The 19,775-nt window shown below is 44.1% G+C and overlaps 1 protein-coding gene across 1 annotated transcript in view; it reads left to right on the top strand.

Annotated features, from left to right (window-relative positions):
* Positions 1-19,775, top strand: part of INVS (inversin) — a 481,353-nt gene that overhangs the window by 441,381 nt on the left and 20,197 nt on the right. The window contains exon 13 of the mRNA XM_078782093.1: positions 12,135-12,344. Within this exon, the coding sequence (XP_078638219.1) occupies positions 12,135-12,344 (210 nt within the window). The remainder of the gene's footprint in view (positions 1-12,134; positions 12,345-19,775) is intronic.

The following is a 19,775-nucleotide window of genomic DNA, read 5'->3' as shown; positions in this document are numbered from 1 at the left end:
TTTAACTACAGCCTACATCTATCTATATTTGATCTACATGCAAATAAATGGATATTAAAGTTCTTGTTTAATAAAGATCATTAATCTGATTTAATAATGGTTTCATGATATTTGCATGTAATAACATATATTGCACACCTTTATAGAATCTAATGTTCATTCAAGCACATGGCTCTGTAGCAAAACGAAGGAAAATAAACATATCATTCATTTCTGCTGTCATGATGCATTACATACGATACAAGTACATTGTTGGGATAGGATTTAAAATTGTGCAAGACATTGAAATGTCTATGAACACTGAAATGTTTCAATACATGGACATCTGTGCATCTAATACCGACTTAATGTAGTGCAAATAATTGAAAATAATTTATTCATATCTTTTCGTAAATTGTCATGAGATGCAATGGTCAGCATGGGTACTGGAAGTTTAATTTCCACCTGTAAAACGTGTGAAAAATCATTGCAGGCAATCGTTTAAAAGTACATTTGCCAATGATACGTAACTTTTCTTTTTTTCTCGTGAAGTAAATCCATACAATAAATAATACATATACATTTAACCATTTTTGCCACGTCTCAATGCATAGGCGTAAATTGCATAAAAAGGAGGCATAAAGAGGTGCACCAACAAAAAAACAAGAGGGGGGGGGGGGGGTGATGTGGACACTCGGAGGTGAGAAGCAAGAAAAAAAGGTCTTCACCAACCATTGATGGGGCATTTTGGAGAACATTCAATAAATTGTAACAAGACCATTAACGTTCAAATGTCTCTGGGGGGGGTGGGGGGGGGGGGGTGGATTTCATATTTTGTGCCGTACCCAGTAAAATGTTTGGGGGGGTGGGGGTGTTAACCTCCCCGGATTTCTGCCCATGCCTAAATAGTTGCTTAGAAGGGTACTTTCTTGGAAGGTGATATTTATTATACAGATTATGTTGCATGATTTCTTTTGCGGATGATATATATTGTTGCGGATATGGGATTTGGCCTCCATCCATATCCGCTTGTAAATATTCCCCTATTTCCCCAATACTCCCCAACTATCCCCAATCCCCCATTCCCTAGTCCCATTGTCTGTAAACAACACTCTGTAGCCCCGACCTTCCCCTTTTTCCCCCATTAAATGTCGTACCCAGGTTCACCGCATCTCACGTAGACAACTATAGGACATCTTGCTAGTTATTCTTAGTCTATGTCAGTTAAGGACTCGTTTCCATTAATTCTGACTCTTTGTTGCACCAGAATGTGATTGTATGGCACCAGTAGTAAGTTTAGGACCTCCCAATACCTCCCCGCATCTCTTCCTCATGAAACAACAACACCAACAACAACAACAGCGGCGCGGGGAGTGCGCGTCCTCACTCCGGCTTGGTTAGCCGCCATTGACCATGTGCTCCGACGGGGTTACCACGCAGGGGCTCACTGTCAGCTCCTCGTCAAGGGCGGAGCCCGGTAACCCCCCGCACCCAATAAGAAGCGGCGGACCGATTCCATCTGGGGCGGAGCTAACGAGCCGAGGGCGTGTCACTCCCCGCTGGATATGCGCAGGAAGACGGAGGTGACGTCAGATGCGCCTCAGCTACGATAAAGAAAGGACGCCACCTCCTAGCGCTGAGAGATACCTCCCGCATCTCTGGACCGGACCGAGTCGATTCTGCCCCTGAGCCAAGGTGCACCTTGAGCCATCGACTGCCTGCCCTCCCCTGCCATCAATCCCCGTGTGAGTCAGTCTTGTCCCGTTTGTCTGTGGTCTGTCGGGAATAAGATAAGACCGTGTATAAGTGCCCACCTTTCTGTGCTGTACCTCTTGTGCCGTGTAATCTAAACGTTCTGCATACCCAATATTATACCCTCCTCCGGAGGTCTTGAGAACTGTACCCCTGGTGTCGTGTCATTTAACCCAGCCGTTGTGTCCTTTCCTTCATTGATCTAGCGTAGCGCGATTCGGCCAACGTTCGAGTATAATCGGGTAAACTGTGCGAACACGGCGGCCATTCCGCTCGGCCCATCATAACATCTAAGTCGTGTCCGTAACAATATATAGGTAGGTAAAATATACTTTCTGCATGTGTCTGGGCTTTGAATTCTATCCTTTCCTCTCTCAATTTCCCTCTTCTTTTTTTATCCGTTAGCTTCTCTTCTCCCTCTCTATTTCTCCGTCCTACCTCTCCCCGCATCACGATACAGCCTGCACTACTTTCTCTCTTTCTCTCCCTTTCTTCCATCTCATCTCTCTTATTATTTTGTGTAATTTCACTTGTGGTAAAAAGAAAGTCTTTTTCATGGCTAATATATCATCACCTTACTCTCTTCCCCGCCCCTCTCATCTACCTCCTACTCCGCGATCGATAGAGGAGATCTTCGAAATATAGCCAAGAAAGCAGCCCGAATCCCGCTTACTTGCTAAAATGGCCGCCGTTCTGCTCCATTGCGTACTTCACCGAATTGAACGCGGTTGCACACGAGTGGCCATCTTGCTCCGCTTTACGAGCTTTGATTTATAGTGACTATTTTTGTCTGGCGAGAATCTACTCATGTATTACCGAGCTCTTCTGATTTCCCAGAACCAGGATTTGGATACTTCAGATAAATACTTATATATTATCTTGATAAAGTTCTTCATTGAAGTTAATTTTACAAAACTATTAGCAGAGAGTGTGCTGGCACTGTCGACTCTACGTACTAACGTAGGGATGACGCGGATAAAAAATGCCGGTCCAACCCACTGATACAAAACCAAAGTTGGAGGATCTCTTCGTACTCTCATCGTAGTTTATCGAGGGCACTTGCAGTTCGAGTGTATAATAAGTTTTATTGACACCAAGTAAACAAAACAGTAAAAACCACGAGTGTCTTTCACGTCCGGCCGTGTAAAAATAAATTCCTTCGAGAGGCTCCGCCCCTCCCCTCTGTCCCCACCCTATTGGTTAGAGGGAAACCACACCAGTTATTTGGGGCATTTCTAAGTGCAGGTCCTTGGGTCGCATGAGGCTGGATGAAGACATTACTCTTTGAGAAACGAGTAATAAGACAGATACAGTCAGGTTTACGTAAGACAATATCGGAACACATGTGCACTGTGCAGTGTTTGACTTTGCTGACTAAGATATCTTGGCACTTTTGCTCCAAGATTGGGTATCCTCTGAGTACCGTACCACTGTGTTATTCCACATTGTAAAATAAATAAATACAGAAACAAGTGAATAAAAAAATTTGTGCTCAATTAAAAAGGCAATGTAGGGATGACAAACTACAGTCTAAAAACGGTCCTAAACAAGATAGGGATGATGTTGGTTTAGACTTTAGAGAGTAGCTAAAAGTATTGCCATCACACAACAATCCCTACATCACTCCTCCTCCAGACTATTGTCTAGGGCTAGGCCGAGCTAAAAGTATGAGAAGCTCCTATATTTCATTTCTGCATAAGTATAAGAAGCTCCTGTATAATTTCAGGGACTTCTTGCAGCTTCAGTTGTCTTTCCTACTTTTCTTTTTTATCAACTTGGAGTAATCAATCACAAATGGAGATGATTATAGAATGCTGTTATTGGAGATGTCCATGCAGTTTGTAAGAAGTTGATGATCATGTACTGACATTATAACATTGTACTTGGGCTGCTAATTTGTTCAGTCTCATTATGTGGCTACACTACAGGAGCAATCAAGTACTAGTGTAATACTTAGGCAGTTAAGACCGAAAAATAGGGCGTATCGTTCATTTTTTCAGGAAAGCACCAAATTTGGCACAGATGTAGTATGGACCTATACAATTGTTTTCCTGAGGGGCGCCCAAAAATCCAGAACCCCTGGTGGCCGCCATATTGAATTTCAACATGACCGCCCTCTGTGACCTATTTCCCTCAATAACTTCTATACTATGAGCGATAACACCACAGTTCCAGTGTCTTACCCCATGTTTTCATGGTCCCTGAATCCAATGGGATCAATTGCATAAAGATTGGCATCCATCATCTTTAATTTCAAGATGGCCGCCATGGTGTTTCCATTTTCCTTGAATCTCTCATAGTATTTTAGGTAAAATTTCAATTCCAAGTGAAACACATTGTTTTATTGTTCTCTGATAACAATGGAATGGTATTAATTAATCAAAGTTACACACAGTTGCAGTTTTAACTTAAAATATTGTGGGCACTTGAAAGGTGGAGGCTCTCGCACAAACGCGTAGTACTACAAGCACTGTCCATCGCAGTCACACAGTGATGTGCAGGGCAGATTTGCCCTGGAGCATTTACAGTTGCCTTTACAGGCCGACTTACAATGGCAGCTTGTAAGCTCTGAACATGCCTCCTGTATCAGTGGTACTGTGGTCCAAATTGGTGTCCAAGAAGTCCCTGTTTTCATCCAGCCCCAATCAGCTGGTGATGGAAGTTCTGGGTAGGGCACAAGTGCCTGACTCCATACGTGTCCAGCCTGAAAACATGCACGTTTTAGGTGTTGTTCGAAGGCGTCTGCTGTTGGGGGAATGTGATCAATTGTTCTTGCCTTCTTCGTGAACAAGTGTCGGCGCATGTCATTCACTGTCTTTATCTCGGTAGTCCGGTCATAGAAGATGGCAACATATCTTTCTATGCTCTGTAGTTCCATAGTAATAGCGTCCACAGATGGCCTATAAGCGAGAGCATGAAAGGTCTGCGTGATGCTGGGGTATGCCTCCCAAGCCTTCCAGGCTGTCTTTTTCCCAATTTGGGCAAAAAATGACTGTCGCAGCCAGTGAAGACATGAAATAATGGCAAAGACTCAGACTTCCTGCAGCCAAGGCCGGTGGCAATTTTATGGATGGCAGGGTAGCGGTAGCTTTTACCAGTGCCAATGGCAATCCAGAGTTCCTCCACACTGTGTGACTGGTAGGTAAAGTAGTGTGCTATTGCCAAGACCACAATACAAGACCAAGACCACTCATAGTATAGAAGTTATTGAGGGAAATAGGTCACAGAGGGTGGTCATGTTGAAATTCAATGTGGCGGCCACCAGGGGTTCTGGATTTTTGGGCGCCCCTCAGGAAAACAATTGTATAGGTCCATACTACATCTGTGCCAAATTTGGTGCTTTCCTGAAAAAATGAACGATACGCCATATTTTTCGGTCTTAACTGCCTAAGTATTACACTAGTACTTGATTGCTCCTGTAGTGTAGCCACATAATGAGACTGAACAAATTAGCAGCCCAAGGTTGTCATATCCTTCCTCCCGTCCATGGTACACGGAATCTTGTGGTGAGGCTGTTGCCCTGAAACAACTTGCTTTTGTCTCCTGGAAAGCAAATCCAACGGAAGGAAATCTCATTTCCTTTCACAAAGCCCGAAACAAGTGTGTGTCCACCCTCAGGAGAGCCAGGAAACAATATCTCACCGTTCTCAAGACCGAACTCTCTTATCTGTCTCCCTCTTCCAAATCCTGGTGGCATCTGGTCAAATCTGTTTCTGGTGTTTGTTCCCCCTCCATCCCCTCCCTCACCTCAAACGGCTTAACGGCTGACTCCGCACGTGAAAAAGCTGAATGCCTCAACTCTGTGTTTGCCTCTAAATCTTGTGTCCCAAACCCATCCCTCTCTGTACCCACCGTACCCAGTCGTACCCAGCTGCTCCTGGACTCTGTGTCCTTTCCTCCTGACAAAGTGGAAAAGTTTCTGTCAACCCTCGACTCTGATTCTGCAACTGGTCCTGACGGCATCAGCCCACGGGTCCTAAAATCATGTTCTTCCGCTCTTTCACTCCCTCTTTCTGTTCTCTTCACCCTCTCTTTTGCTCAAGGTCATCTGCCATCTGCTTGGAAATCAGCCAACATCACCGCTTTGCACAAAAAAGGTGCAAAAACAGATCCTAGCAACTACAGACCAATCAGCCTTCTCCCAATTATCAGCAAGGTCATGGAATCCATCATTGCTTCAGATATGAAATCTTTCCTCTTCTCCAATGGCTTGATCTCTGATCATCAATTTGGTTTCAGACCTGGTCACTCTACTCTGGACTTGCTGCTTCTGCTTTCTCAACAATGGATGGAGGTCCTCAACGCCAAACAGGAAATTAGAGCTGTCTCCCTTGACATTTCACGTGCCTTCGATACGGTCTGGCACCCCGCTCTGCTCACCAAACTCTCCTCCTTTGGTATCCATGGAAATCTCCACGCATGGCTGGCGGACTTCCTCTCTGGTCGTAGTCAACGTGTGGCCCTGAATGGGTTTCTCTCATCTCCTCTTCCTGTTCAGGCTGGAGTTCCCCAAGGTAGTGTTCTGGGCCCTGTGCTTTTTCTGGTCTTCATCAATGATCTCTCTGACTCTCTTGAAAATCCTCTCTATCTCTTTGCTGACGACTCTACTCTCTGTCGCTCCATTCCTCATCCCTCAGATCGGCAGTCTGCAGCCTCCTCACTCTCTGCAGACCTGGACAAAATCACAGACTGGGCAAACAAATGGAACATGTCTTTCAATCCTGATAAATCTCACACTCTTACGATGTCTCTCCGAAAAGACCGACTGGAAAACCCTCCCATCCACTTTCTGAATAATCCTCTCCAAGAAGTTCTGTCACTCAAGCTTTTGGGTCTCACTATTTGCCATGATCTTTCCTGGGAAAACCACATTTCAAATCTGGCCTCCAAAGCCAGTCGCCGACTGGGCATCCTCCGTCGTGCGAAGTCCTTCCTTGGCACACCTGAGCTCCTCACCACATACAAGGCTTTCATCCGCAGCTCTATGGAATACTGCTCTCCCCTCTGGTGTGGTGCTCCTGCCTCACACCTAGCTCGTCTTCACGCTGTTGAAACCAAAGCGTTCAGAATCATTGGAATCTCCCGCGATGAAGCTAACTCCAAGGGCCTTTCACTCACTCACCGCAGGCAGGTTGGTGGTCTTTCCGTCTTCTACCGACTCCTCTCTGGCCTTGCCCCCCCAGCTCTCTCTGGGCTCTGTCCCCCAAATATTCCTACAGGTCGCACAAGATCTGCCTGCAACCCTCTTATGGTTAAACTGCCAAAATCAAGACTTTCTGCTCACCTTCACTCCTTCATTCCTCTTTTCTCCCGCCTCTGGAACAAACTCCCTCACTCTCTTCAATCCCACTCCACCCTCCAGGTCTTTAAAACAGCTGTTCACCACCATATCTTATCCTCCCCCATCCAAAACCTTGATCTTTTCTACCCCCGCTAATTTCGGTCCCCTTGTGTTTTATACCTCCCCCCCCCCCCCCGCCCCTTCCCACACCTCCTGCCCCCAAGCCCTCTCCCTCGCACACTTCTCCCTGCTCTCAAATGTTGTGGTTGTGTGCTTCCCCTTCTCTCCCCATCTTGTCTTCCGCTCCCTCTTTTTGTATATTTTGTTTGTCTGGTTGATTTGTTTGTGAAATAAATGTTAGCTCTTTCACGAGCCTCGATTCAGTATACAAAAAAAGAAGAAAAAAAGTACAATGTTATAATATCAGTACATGATCATCAACTTCTTACAAACTGCATGGACATCTCCAATAACAGCATTCTATAATCATCTCCATTTGTGATTGATTACTCCAAGTTGATAAAAAAGAAAAGTAGGAAAGACAACTGAAGCTGCAAGAAGTCCCTGAAATTATACAGGAGCTTCTTATACTTATGCAGAAATGAAATATAGGAGCTTCTCATACTTTTAGCTCGGCCTAGCCCTAGACAATAGTCTGGAGGAGGAGTGATGTAGGGATTGTTGTGTGATGGCAATACTGTTAGCTACTCTCTAAAGTCTAAACCAACATCATCCCTATCTTGTTTAGGACCTTTTTTTAGACTGTAGTTTGTCATCCCTACATTGACTTTTTAATTGAGCATAAACTTTTTTTTATTCACTTGTATATATAGCAGTGTGTGGTTCTGCTGGAAGTGGGGCAGAAGTAGAATTGCTACTTTTTTTTTTAGTAATGATGCTAAATTCACTCTAAACTCGGTGACCGTTCTGAGTCGCACATGTTCACACACGAATGAAACACCATAGAGTGAAGAGCTGGAATTACGCAGGCCTAGCGTTGTAATGTGTATGTAGCTTTAAAATGCCATTTTGGAGCATCTTGTTATAGCTCAGCAGTCAACACTCCATAAAATGACACGCAATAGTGTTTATAAGCATTTGGACATTACTATTCCAGCTTGATGGTGATTGGTTGTGTATGGCCACGAGTTCATTGAAAGGCCTGTGATTTAATGTTAAGAGTAAATGGCTTTCCAGTGCATTTTTCTGCTGCACGTATCAGTTCAAATTGGAGGCGCCAGCTGCTGCTTCCTCGGGCCCAGGATGAGAGATGCAAGCAACGTGGGACGGGTTAGTAATTTGGACGATAACAAGCTTAAAAGTAAAAAGTGGTGCCGTTTTAACAATATGTAATTTAAATTGCTCCGTGAGTGGAGGGTGTGAAACACATATCTGGAGTTTGGCCGTCAACCCTTGCATGCTTTTTATTCAGTGTGACAATCATCCTGTAATTAAAGAAAACGATACCAGTCCTTCCTACTTGTGTTTGCATAATCGGCATGCATTGCTGATACAAGCCATTTGGTACATGCTGGATGTTCTTTGTTGTTAAATGAGAATAATTTGGAATTACTTTCATAGGTATAGTACAGGTGTGCAAGCAAAGAGTATCTTACATAACGTATCGTGTGTCCGTGCATGCACTGTCAGCTCATTAGTTGTGTGTTTGATGGATCTCATATAATGGATGTTTTTCCCCATCATGGATTCAGGATTGTTACTCGACTCCACAATCATGCTACATGTTGTTTATATGAAATGACTGAACTTGCTGTAGCTAAGACATGGACAAAAATGTATGCATCAATCCATGTGCGTTTTGTATAATTGCAAAATCTACTTCGAATCAAAAACTCTAGAATGATATCTAATACAGGTCGGGCATTAAACGTTGTTTTTCTTTCCGGAATGAAACATGTATGTGCGAATGGTGGATTTTTCATTCTAGTCTAAGCCCTGATTAATATTTATTAGCAGTTAGGGGCCATCTATGTATTCCAAGGCAAAAATGGCACAAATTTTGACCCTCTCTACACCTGCTACTTTTCGCATACATAACGATGTGGATTTCCCAATTTTGCAAAGGTGGCTGATGGTTGGTGCATCTAATTAGGGAGATTTTGAAGTCTTAACCATGTCTGTAAGCTTGAGGTGATATTGAAGGCGTTATATAAAAGCCACTAAGAATGAGAAGGCAGATTGGGAGGAACACACATTGACAATATTTTGCCACACCAGCAGGAAAAACAAATTCTGTTTACTGTGAAAATTCAATTAACCATATTTAGGATATTATATTGATCATACAAGTCCTTGGACTGTACTGTATATAATAAGTATAAATAATACATATAATACATATAAGTCCTTGTATCAGCAAGGCCCTTGAAATGGAAATGCGAATGGTTCGATGGATGTGCGGAGTATCGTTGAGAGAGAGGAAGACAAATGATGAATTGCGAAAAATGATGGGAATAGAGCCTGTGATGGATGATGTGAAGAGGAACAGGTTGAGATGGTTTGGTCATGTGTTGAGGAAGGATGAAAGTGACTGGTTGAGCAGAGTGATGGAAATGAATGTGGAAGGAAGTAGAGGACGGGGAAGACCGAGAAAGACTTGGCTAAAGATGGTGGAAGAAGAAATGCGGGCAAGGGGGTTAACAAGGAGAGATGCAGAAAATAGGGCAAAATGGAGAATATCGTCATGGGGCCCGCAAGGCTAACCCCCGCTCTAGCAGGGAAAATGGCCTTAAAATGCCTGTTGTTGTTGTTGTTGTTTTGTATATAAGTCCTTGGAAGACAACTACAGTGTGTGTGTGTGTGTGTATATATATATATATATGTAAAAACATGTAGAAGCCAGGATATGGTCAATCGTTGATCTCTATGGTGTAAAGACAAACTGCCCTGAGCGCTGGTGCTCAAGCAGATGGTGGTGAACCCTATCAAAAATGATCCGAGCAAGGCCCTTGCCCGGCACTAAGAGCAGCATCACCCCTCGGTAGTTGTTGCAGTTCTGGTGATCACCCTTCCTTTTCCAAAGAGGGACAACAAAACCCCTCTTCCAGTTGGTTGGAATGATGCCTGTGCTCAAAACAGAGCACATAACTGCATGCAACAACTCGAGTACAGCATTTCCACCGGCTTTGAGAAGTTCAGCATTGATGGCACAAATGTCAGGAGTTTTGCCCCCCGTCAACCTTTTCACCGCAGGCTGTTTTTCCACACACAAAGATGGTTCACAGTTGATTGGTGGGTCAGCAATAGGAATAGTACCACCCCTGACATTCAACTCAACAGCTGGTGGGTCAGCCTGGTACAGCCGCTCAAAGTAACCGGCCCAGCGTGCCTGTCAAGAGTTCAACACCCTCCGCTCTAACGGCAGTACACAGAGGGACAGGCTTGGAGGAACACAATGCATGAACTCATGACGAGAATCACTTGACCACAGGTGGTACTCTACCCTTTCATTATTCGCACATCGGCATACTTGTCCACCCTCAGTGAATGTACATTTTTACTTATCAGCTCCCTGAACAGCTCAGTTCTGCCATTAAGCCTGGCCCTAAAACCCTGACCAATGGTATCCAGTGTCACTTGAGAGACAAAGTTCTTCTTTGCCTGATGGTGGCTTCCAAGACACCCACCGGCAACATCAACGATGGTAGTCTTGAAGGCACTCCACAACTCTTCCAGATCCCCCAAAACACCCAGACCTCCAAGATCCCAACTCAACCTGCTCGCACACTCTTCAGCTACCCTTTCATCCTTGAGCTTGCCAATATCCAGCATAGGTTGGGATGGTACCAATCTATTGGATTTGAGCTGCAGCTTCAGAGTTGCTACAACAAGCCTTTGAGGAAGTGAGCACTCTGGTAGACCCTGCATTTCTGGAGCATCCTCTAGCGACCATCAACGAGGAAATGGTCACTCTCCTTTGTCACACCACCCGCTTTGGAATACCAGGTCCAGTGATGTGGCTGTGGGCACTGAAACCATGAACCAGCCACCCTAACTCCACGACCTCTTTCAAAGTCAAGGAACACTTCCAGAGCCATGGGGACCAACACATATCCCATAACCATCCCTATAAGTGCCAGTCGGTGCATTGAAATCCCCCAAGACGAGAAGAGTATCTCTCCTAGGGCAATGCATGATTAACCACAGACTCGAGCGTGGCATGGAATGTTTCCGTCACAGTGAGATCACTTACCTTAGTCAGAGCATATACAAAGACTCGGGAAATAACATCCAGAGTGATGAATCCTCAGTCTCATAATATGCTCATTGACCTCTATTATCATGGGAGTCAGTTTGTTGGACAGAACTACAGCAACCCCTTGGGCATGGTAGCAAATAGAGCGATCAGACCAGTAGTAGGTGTAACCACCCGCCATGATCTCACCACTATCCAGTCTCCGTACCTCAGAAAGCGTAGTACTTCAGAGGTACACTATTAGTAGTGTATTTCCAAAAAAGGGAGGGAAGAAGAAAAAAAAGTGAGGGCCTCAGCTGACGCATGGTCAAGGACGGTTGTGGACACTTATTACTACTTTTAATTGTAAACCTTGAAATAGATCCTTTGCCTAAGTAAGAACCTTAACATTTAAGCAATTGACTGATTTACTGACTGCCCGGATCATCATCTTGGTACTGTTCTTCATCATGGTGGTTTTCATCATTTCAGCCCAGAATCTTTCCAAATGGTGGGTCCACAACTCCGGCCACTGGTTCACACCAGTCGATTACCTACATCACCAGATCCACAATGTGTTGCGTCCAGACAGTTAGTCAGCCCAGCAATGCAATATGTCACTTGAAACCAGCAATGCAAATTTTCTCACACACACACACACACACACACACACACACACACACACACACACACACACACACACACACACACACACACACACACACACACGCGCTTTAAATGTTTCTTTATAAATAAACGCTTTATTGGAGATTTACTGAATTTGCATTGGATTGTTGATATAATCACTCTTATTCATAAAATTTATTGCCGTGACATAAAGTCCTTTAAACCTCCATTATTGTCAAAGTTTTGACTTTATTTTTTTCCTAAATAGAGGGCGTAATGTCTTCATGATGTTACACGCAGGTATACAGCGCTGGATCAAGCTCTCCTTGGTGGCCACCAAGAGGTCATGCAATACATGCTGGAGCAAGGTGCAATGTCCATTGCTACCATCCAAGACATTGCCGCTGCCAAAATACAAGCAGTGTTTCGTGGGTACTGTGAACGTCGCAACTTTAGGGAGCGACGCCGACTGCTTGTTAGGCATGAGATATTACGCAAGGACGTGGCTAGGTAAGCTTCTATACGTGATTTTGGATCTTGTGTAACTACACACATTCTATTTTTGCAGAACATACTAACATGCCATTTGGGTTTTTCATTGAGTTTTGAAATGAACATCTTGTTTACCCGAAGCGTGCGTGCGTAAGCGAAGGACCGAATTCTACTTTGGTGTGTGGGTGCAACCCACGTCAAAATCCAAGATGGCCGCCGCCATGTATGTCTGAACCTTGTGAGCGGAATATCTTGAAGAATAAACGAACTACAAACTTCTAATCTGGTGTGTGGGTGTATCTACGCATAAGGGAGAACGCTATTTAAAATTGGGTCGCCACGTCCAAAATCCAAGATGGCCGCCTTGCGTCTTCCACTTTGTCAACTCACATCACTTCACCGACGGGGGACCGAGGCGTAACGCTTGTTTTCGGAGCTTTGCCCTCTACAGCTTCTGGGGAAGACAGCTTGGGTGCAATTGAATGAGCCTACAAAGAAGAGCAAATACAAACTCTTTTCTTCAAACAAACTTCTTCAAAGTTCAAACTTCAAAGTTCAAACTTCAAACTTCAAACAAAAGTGCTCCAAATATATGCTTTTTAAGCAGTGAGAAGTTCTTCAGAACAAAAGGAAAAATTCTGGCCTCGATTGAATGTCGAGTCTGCACTTGGCTTTAGTGGTTAGTTTGGAGTTGTTATTAACACAGAAGAAGTCAGGGCTGATAGTGAGTGCTCCCCAATAAAGGGTTGATCACAGACGCAAATAGGTGTGTTTGCTTGATGGTTGTCGCAGAGAGATACATTATTGATATGACACTAATCTGCATTCAAAGTCATGTTTCAGCTAAAAGTTTGAATATTGTGTTGAATAGCTCAGCTTCCAGAGAGACTTGACCTCTCATTTCCACCTGGCTCTGATGACATCACCACTCTGATAGACTGATAGGATAGCTTCGAGGTATATGCACTTGCCTGTGATCTTTATAGCCTGGGCTTGAATATCGGCCCAGCTATAAACTATCACCCTGGTGTTTCGCATGAAGAGCGAGGCATCAATGTTTGCGCCGTCCTTCAGATGGACATTAAACTGGGTGTCTCATCTGGAACCATTAGTTAGTAGACATTAACGATCTCCTGCTGTCTTTCATGAAGAGTAGGTGAGCTATCACCGGCACCCTCGCTAAATTCCACAAAGCTGCTTTAACCTATGGGAGACACTTTGATGGAGTACAGTCCTTGAATCACTGAAGCCTTACAACATTCAATAACTTGTCTTTGACTGATTACATCTACAAGTTGGGATCCAAATCTGGGTAACACTTTATAATTTATTTACAAAGCCAATGTTTCAAAAAAAAAGATGTCATCATATCTTAACCCATATACAAGGCATTTGTCTGCAATGTTCTGGAGTATATATCCCTTCTGTTGGCTGTGGCTGCTGCATCTCAACTGGCAACACCTATGGAGGCAGTGTTATAGTTGGCATGGAAGAAATGTTTCGTGGAAGCTGAGCTTCTTTGCATCTGGCTGCCACATTTGTAGCAGGCACTTTAAAACAGGAGGGGCTTTACCTCTTAAAGTGGTTTGTTTAAGAAGTCAAACCAGAAGGTTCTTTCGGAGAGACAGGGTGAGTGTGTGGGGATTGTCGGGGTTGAAAAACATATCCACATGTTAGAAAAGCTCCTCATTCCATCAAGGGCTGGAGAGAGGGAAGAGGCTGCTGCCTGCCTGTTTGAAGGATGAAACATGATAGGACAGAGAGTGGAATCATCAGCAAAGGGATATACAGGATTTTCTAGGGAATCAGAAAGATCATTAATGAGGACTAGGAACAAGACTGGGCCCAAGACACTGTCGGAGCACTCCAGCCTTGACAGGAAGGAGAGATGAGAAGATCCCATTCAGAACTACATGCTGAATATAGGGGTAGAGGATGTCAGTGATTCATGTGAAGTTGCCTTGGATGCCATAAGCAGTAGAGTGTATAAAAGTGTATAAAATAATCCGGTTGCCAGAGTGTATAAAATAAGATCAAGGTGGGTGCCAGAATGTATGAAATATGATCAAGGTGAGTGCCAGAGTGTATAAAATAAGATCAAGGTGAGTGCCAGAGTGTACAAAATAAGATCAAGGTGAGTGCAAGAATGTATCAAATATAATCAAGGTGAGTGCCAGATTGTATCAAATAAGATCAAGGCGGGTGCTAGAATGTATCAAATAAGATCAAGACGGGTGCCAGAGTGTATAAAATAAGATCAAGGTGAGTGCCAGAGTGTACAAAATAAGATCAAGGTGAGTGCAAGAATGTATCAAATATAATCAAGGTGAGTGCCAGATTGTATCAAATAAGATCAAGGCGGGTGCTAGAATGTATCAAATAAGATCAAGACGGGTGCTAGAATGTATAAAATAAGATCAAGGCGGGTGCTAGAATGTATAAAATAAGATCAAGGCGGGTGCCAGAGTGTATAAAATAAGATCAAGGCGGGTGCCAGAATGTATCAAATAAGATCAAGACGGGTGCTAGAATGTATAAAATAAGATCAAGGCGGGTGCTAGAATGTATAAAATAAGATCAAGGCGGGTGCCAGAGTGTATAAAATAAGATCAAGGCGGGTGCCAGAGTGTATAAAATAAGATCAAGGCGGGTGCCAGAGTGTATAAAATAAGATCAAGGCGGGTGCCAGAGTGTATAAAATAAGATCAAGGCGGGTGCCAGAGTGTATAAAATAAGATCAAGACGGGTGCTAGAATGTATAAAATAAGATCAAGACGGGTGCTAGAATGTATAAAATAAGATCAAGGCGGGTGCCAGAGTGTATAAAATAAGATCAAGGCGGGTGCCAGAATGTATCAAATAAGATCAAGACGGGTGCTAGAATGTATAAAATAAGATCAAGGCGGGTGCTAGAATGTATAAAATAAGATCAAGGCGGGTGCCAGAGTGTATAAAATAAGATCAAGGCGGGTGCCAGAGTGTATAAAATAAGATCAAGGCGGGTGCCAGAATGTATCAAATAAGATCAAGACGGGTGCTAGAATGTATAAAATAAGATCAAGGCGGGTGCTAGAGTGTATAAAATAAGATCAAGGCAGGTGCTGGACTGTATCAAATTATTCACCTTTTAAAATGGCCTTTTAAAATTAAAATTATCATAAATTATTCACCAAGCTCTAAAATATATCAAATGAGAAGTGTGTAATTGGTGTCCCACATTACAGTTTGGCCTACCGCTAGTTAAATAAGGCTATATTTCTGGAATCGGTGGGAGAGGGGTTACCTAATATCTCAGTAAAATTAATAGATTCTGGTTATTTTGGAATATTGCCATTTAAGCTGTGAACTAACCTTAAGATGGAAAATAACTGATGAATAAGGGAAGCTATTTCAAGGAATTTAGATGATGCTACAGGTTGTCATTCCACTTTAAGGTACAGTGCATTCAGAAAGTATTCAGACCCCTTCACTTTTTTCACATTTTGTTATGTTGCAGCCTTCTGCTGAAATCGTTCAAATTCATTTCTTCCCTCATCAATCTACACTCAATACCCCATAATGACAAAGAGTAAACAGGATTTTAGAAAGTTTTGCTAATTTATTAAAAAGAAAAAACTGAAATATCACATTGACAAAAGTATTCATACCCTTTGCTATGAATGAATGAATGAATATGAATGATCGTTTTAAGGCCATTTAAGGCCACAAGGAGAGATGCAGAAAATAGGGCAAAATGGAGAAGATTGTCATGGGGACCGCAAGGCTAACCCCCGCTCTCGCAGGGAAAATGGCCTTAAAATGCATGTTGTTGTTGTTGTCTCCTTGTTAACCCCCTTGCCCGCATTTCTTCTTCCACCATCTTTAGCCAAGTCTTTCTCGGTCTTCCCCGTCCTCTACTTCCTTCTACATTCACTTCCATCAGTCTTCTCGACCAGTCACTTTCATCCTTCCTCAACACATGACCAAAGCGTCTCAACCTGTTCCTCTTCACAGCATCAATCACAGGCTCTATTCCCGTCATCTTTCGCAATTCATCATTTGTCTTCCTCTCTCTCAACGATACTCCGCACATCCATCGAACCATTCGCATTTCCACCCTTTCCAGCCTTCGTTGCTGCTCTACGTTCATTACCCATGTCTCGCTCCCATAAATCATAACACTTCTCACACATGCAGCATACACCTTTCCCTTCAGCTTCAGCGACACTCTCCTCCTCATCAGCACGCCACTCAGTTCCCGAAACTTCTTCCATGCACATCTCACTCGAGCAACCGTTGCCGAGTCTGATCCACCTTCTCCATTCAGCATGTCTCCGAGGTAGCAAAATGTTTTCACACCTTCCAGCTTCACGCCGTCTCCAAGATCCAACTCAACATTTCCTCCATCTGCAGCTCCCTCTGTGCACACCTTACATTTGAATGTAGCTGCCACACTGGTTAATGACCCTGTCAGACCACTACATTTTTGATGAACCCACTCAGCGCACATTGTACACTGAATGGAGTTCACTCCGACACCCTTCCTGCACACAGCACAGGGCCACTTCCCAGTTCTTTCCACCTCACCACATGCTTTACCACTTGCCATCACCTTCGTCTTTCCGATATTCACCTTCAGACCTTTTGTCTCCATACATTCCTTCCACGTGTTCATCTTTTCTTTCAGTCCATCCATACTTTCCGCAATCAACACCAGATCATCTGCATACAACAACTCCCACGGTAAACCCTCCTTTACGTTCTGAGCCAGCACCTCCATCACAGCCAGCACCTCCAAATAAGAGCTTCCGGTCCCTCGAGCGACGGGGCTTGCTTCGATCTCTCCATGGCATCAAAGTTTGAGTGTTTTCCCGTTCGTTTTTTTGTCAAATTTCCGCTGCGTGTTTTGTTGTGTATGTGTTATTGTGTGTTTCTATTTGGTTTTGGTTTTGTAGTTGTTGCAAATTTGTGTGTAATTAGTCATTTCTTTGTTCGCGCCTCGTGCGGCCTGGTGTCTCGTGCGGCCTCCTCGTCTCGACGTGTGTCCCGCCCCCTATATCTCGTTTGTTCTTTCACCTCTGCTCCTGCTTTCTCAAATCCACGTTCTCACTTAGAGACTTTTCCCAGATTGTTTTTCATGGTTTTGTTTAAATATTTATTTAAATATGTTTAAACCGCAGCCGTGATGCTGACGCCACCCCCCCCCCCCCCACCCCCGAGAATTTCCATGTTTTAAACGTTTCCCGGTGTGTACCCTGGATAAGATTAGGTACGCCGTATCCCTGCGTGTCGTAAGAGGCGACTAAGAGGGTTGGCGTCAGGAAGGGCATCCGGCCATAAAAACACTGCCTCAAAAAGAGAACCAATCTTGATCCCTGTACAAAAACGTACCTATACAAAAACAAGACTTTTTCAATGGATAAGCATAATTAATTAGTTAGGAAATATTTTTCTTGTTAAAATTCATACTTGATGTCGAGAGATAAATAAAACATTGGTGTTTTTTGGACTATTAGAAGTATCTCCTTCCTCGAACTTCACAACACCCCACATATATGTTGCGAATTAACGAGAATAACAGGGAAGTTGCTGGAGGCTTAATTCCAATTGCGTTTTGAAAGGACAAATGAGCCAAAATACATCCACCTTCATTACCCTTGTTTAGTCACTCCCTCTGCTTCCTGCTGTCAACCACTGAATTATTAATGGCTCTTTGCCATTACCAACGATTCTAACTTGAATATTATTTACTCATATAATTCTGTGCTTTTGTTGAGTTTGTTATACGCATGATTTTTGGGGTACTTCCTCTTCCGGTGCACTGTTCAATACAGCTTCTATTGCAACCAACAGTACCTGGCTCATGGGTTTTTTGTGTACGTGCTCTTCCCATGGATATTTCCTCGCCTCGCTCGGTCCCGATCTATCACACCTGCTTTGTATTTTTTTTTTTTTTTTTTTTTTTTTTTTTTTTTTTTTTTTTTTTTTTTTTTTTTGTATACAATATCGAGGCTCGTGAAAGAGCGAACATTAATCACATGAACACACAGAAAGACAAACCGACACATAAAACATATAACATAGGGAGCGGTAGACAAGATGGGGAGAGAGGGGGAAGGACACAAACACAACATTTGAGAGCAGGGACCGAGAGACATGGAGACATCGAGAGATCTGAGAGAGGGCGAGGGCTTTGGGGGGGGGGGGGGCGTGGGAAGGGGGCAGTGGGAGAGGTATAAAACATATGGACACTGCCAGGACTTCCAGGAAAGAAGTTGGAATTTCAAACAAGGTGGATCTGGGGTGAATTAGCGGGAGTAGAAAAGATCAAGGTTTTGGATGGGGGAAGATAAGAAATGGTGGTGAACAGCTGTTTTAAAGACCTGGAGGGAGGAGTGGGATTGAAGGGAGTGAGGGAGTTTGTTCCAGAGGCGGGAGAAAAGAGGAATGAAAGAGTGAAGGTGAGCGGAGAGCCGAGATTTCGGCAGTTTAACCATCAGAGGGTTGCTGGCAGATCTTGTGCGACCTGTAGGAATATTTGGGGGACAGAGCACAGAGAGAGCTGGGGGTGCAAGGCCGGAGAGGAGTCGGTAGAAGACAGAAAGACCACCTACCTGCCTGCGGTGAGTGAGTGAAAGGCCCTCAGAGATAGCTTCATCGCGGGAGATTCCAATAATTCTGAAAGCTTTGGTTTCAACAGCGTGAAGCCGAGCTAGGTGTGAGGCAGGAGCACCGGCCCATAGGGGAGAACAGTATTCCATTGAGCTGCGGATGAAAGCCTTGTATGTGGTGAGGAGCTCAGGTGTGCCGAGGAAGGACTTCGCACGACGGAGGATGCCCAGTCGGCGACTGGCTTTGGAGGCCAGCTTGGAAATGTGGTTTTCCCAAGAAAGATCATGGCAGATAGTGAGACCCAAAATCTTGAGCGACAGAACTTCTTGGAGAGGATTGTTGAGAAAGTAGATGGGAGGGTTGTCCAGTCGATCTTTTCGGAGAGACATAGTAAGAGTGTGAGATTTGTCAGGATTGAAAGACATGTTCCACTTGTTTGACCAGTCTGTGATTTTGTCCAGGTCTTCAGAGAGTGAGGAGGCAGCAGACTGCCGATCTGAGGGAAGAGGAATGGAGCGGCAGAGAGTGGAGTCATCAGCAAAGAGATAGAGAGGATTTTCGAGAGAGTCAGAGAGATCATTGATGAAGACCAGAAAAAGCACGGGGCCCAGAACACTGCCTTGGGGAACTCCAGCCTGAACAGGAAGAGGAGATGAGAGAAACCCATTCAGGGCCACACGTTGACGACGACTAGAGAGGAAGTCCGCCAGCCATGCGTGGAGATTTCCATGGATACCAAAGGAGGAGAGTTTGGTGAGCAGAGCGGGGTGCCAGACCGTGTCGAAGGCACGTGATATGTCGAGGGAGACAGCTCTAATTTCCTGTTTGGCATTGAGGACCTCCATCCATTGTTGAGAC

The sequence above is a fragment of the Myxine glutinosa genome, chromosome 7, assembly GCF_964187855.1.
Source record: "Myxine glutinosa chromosome 7, kmMyxGlut1.1, whole genome shotgun sequence".
Taxonomy (NCBI): domain Eukaryota; kingdom Metazoa; phylum Chordata; class Myxini; order Myxiniformes; family Myxinidae; genus Myxine; species Myxine glutinosa.
This window is presented reverse-complemented; position numbering and strand designations above follow the sequence as displayed.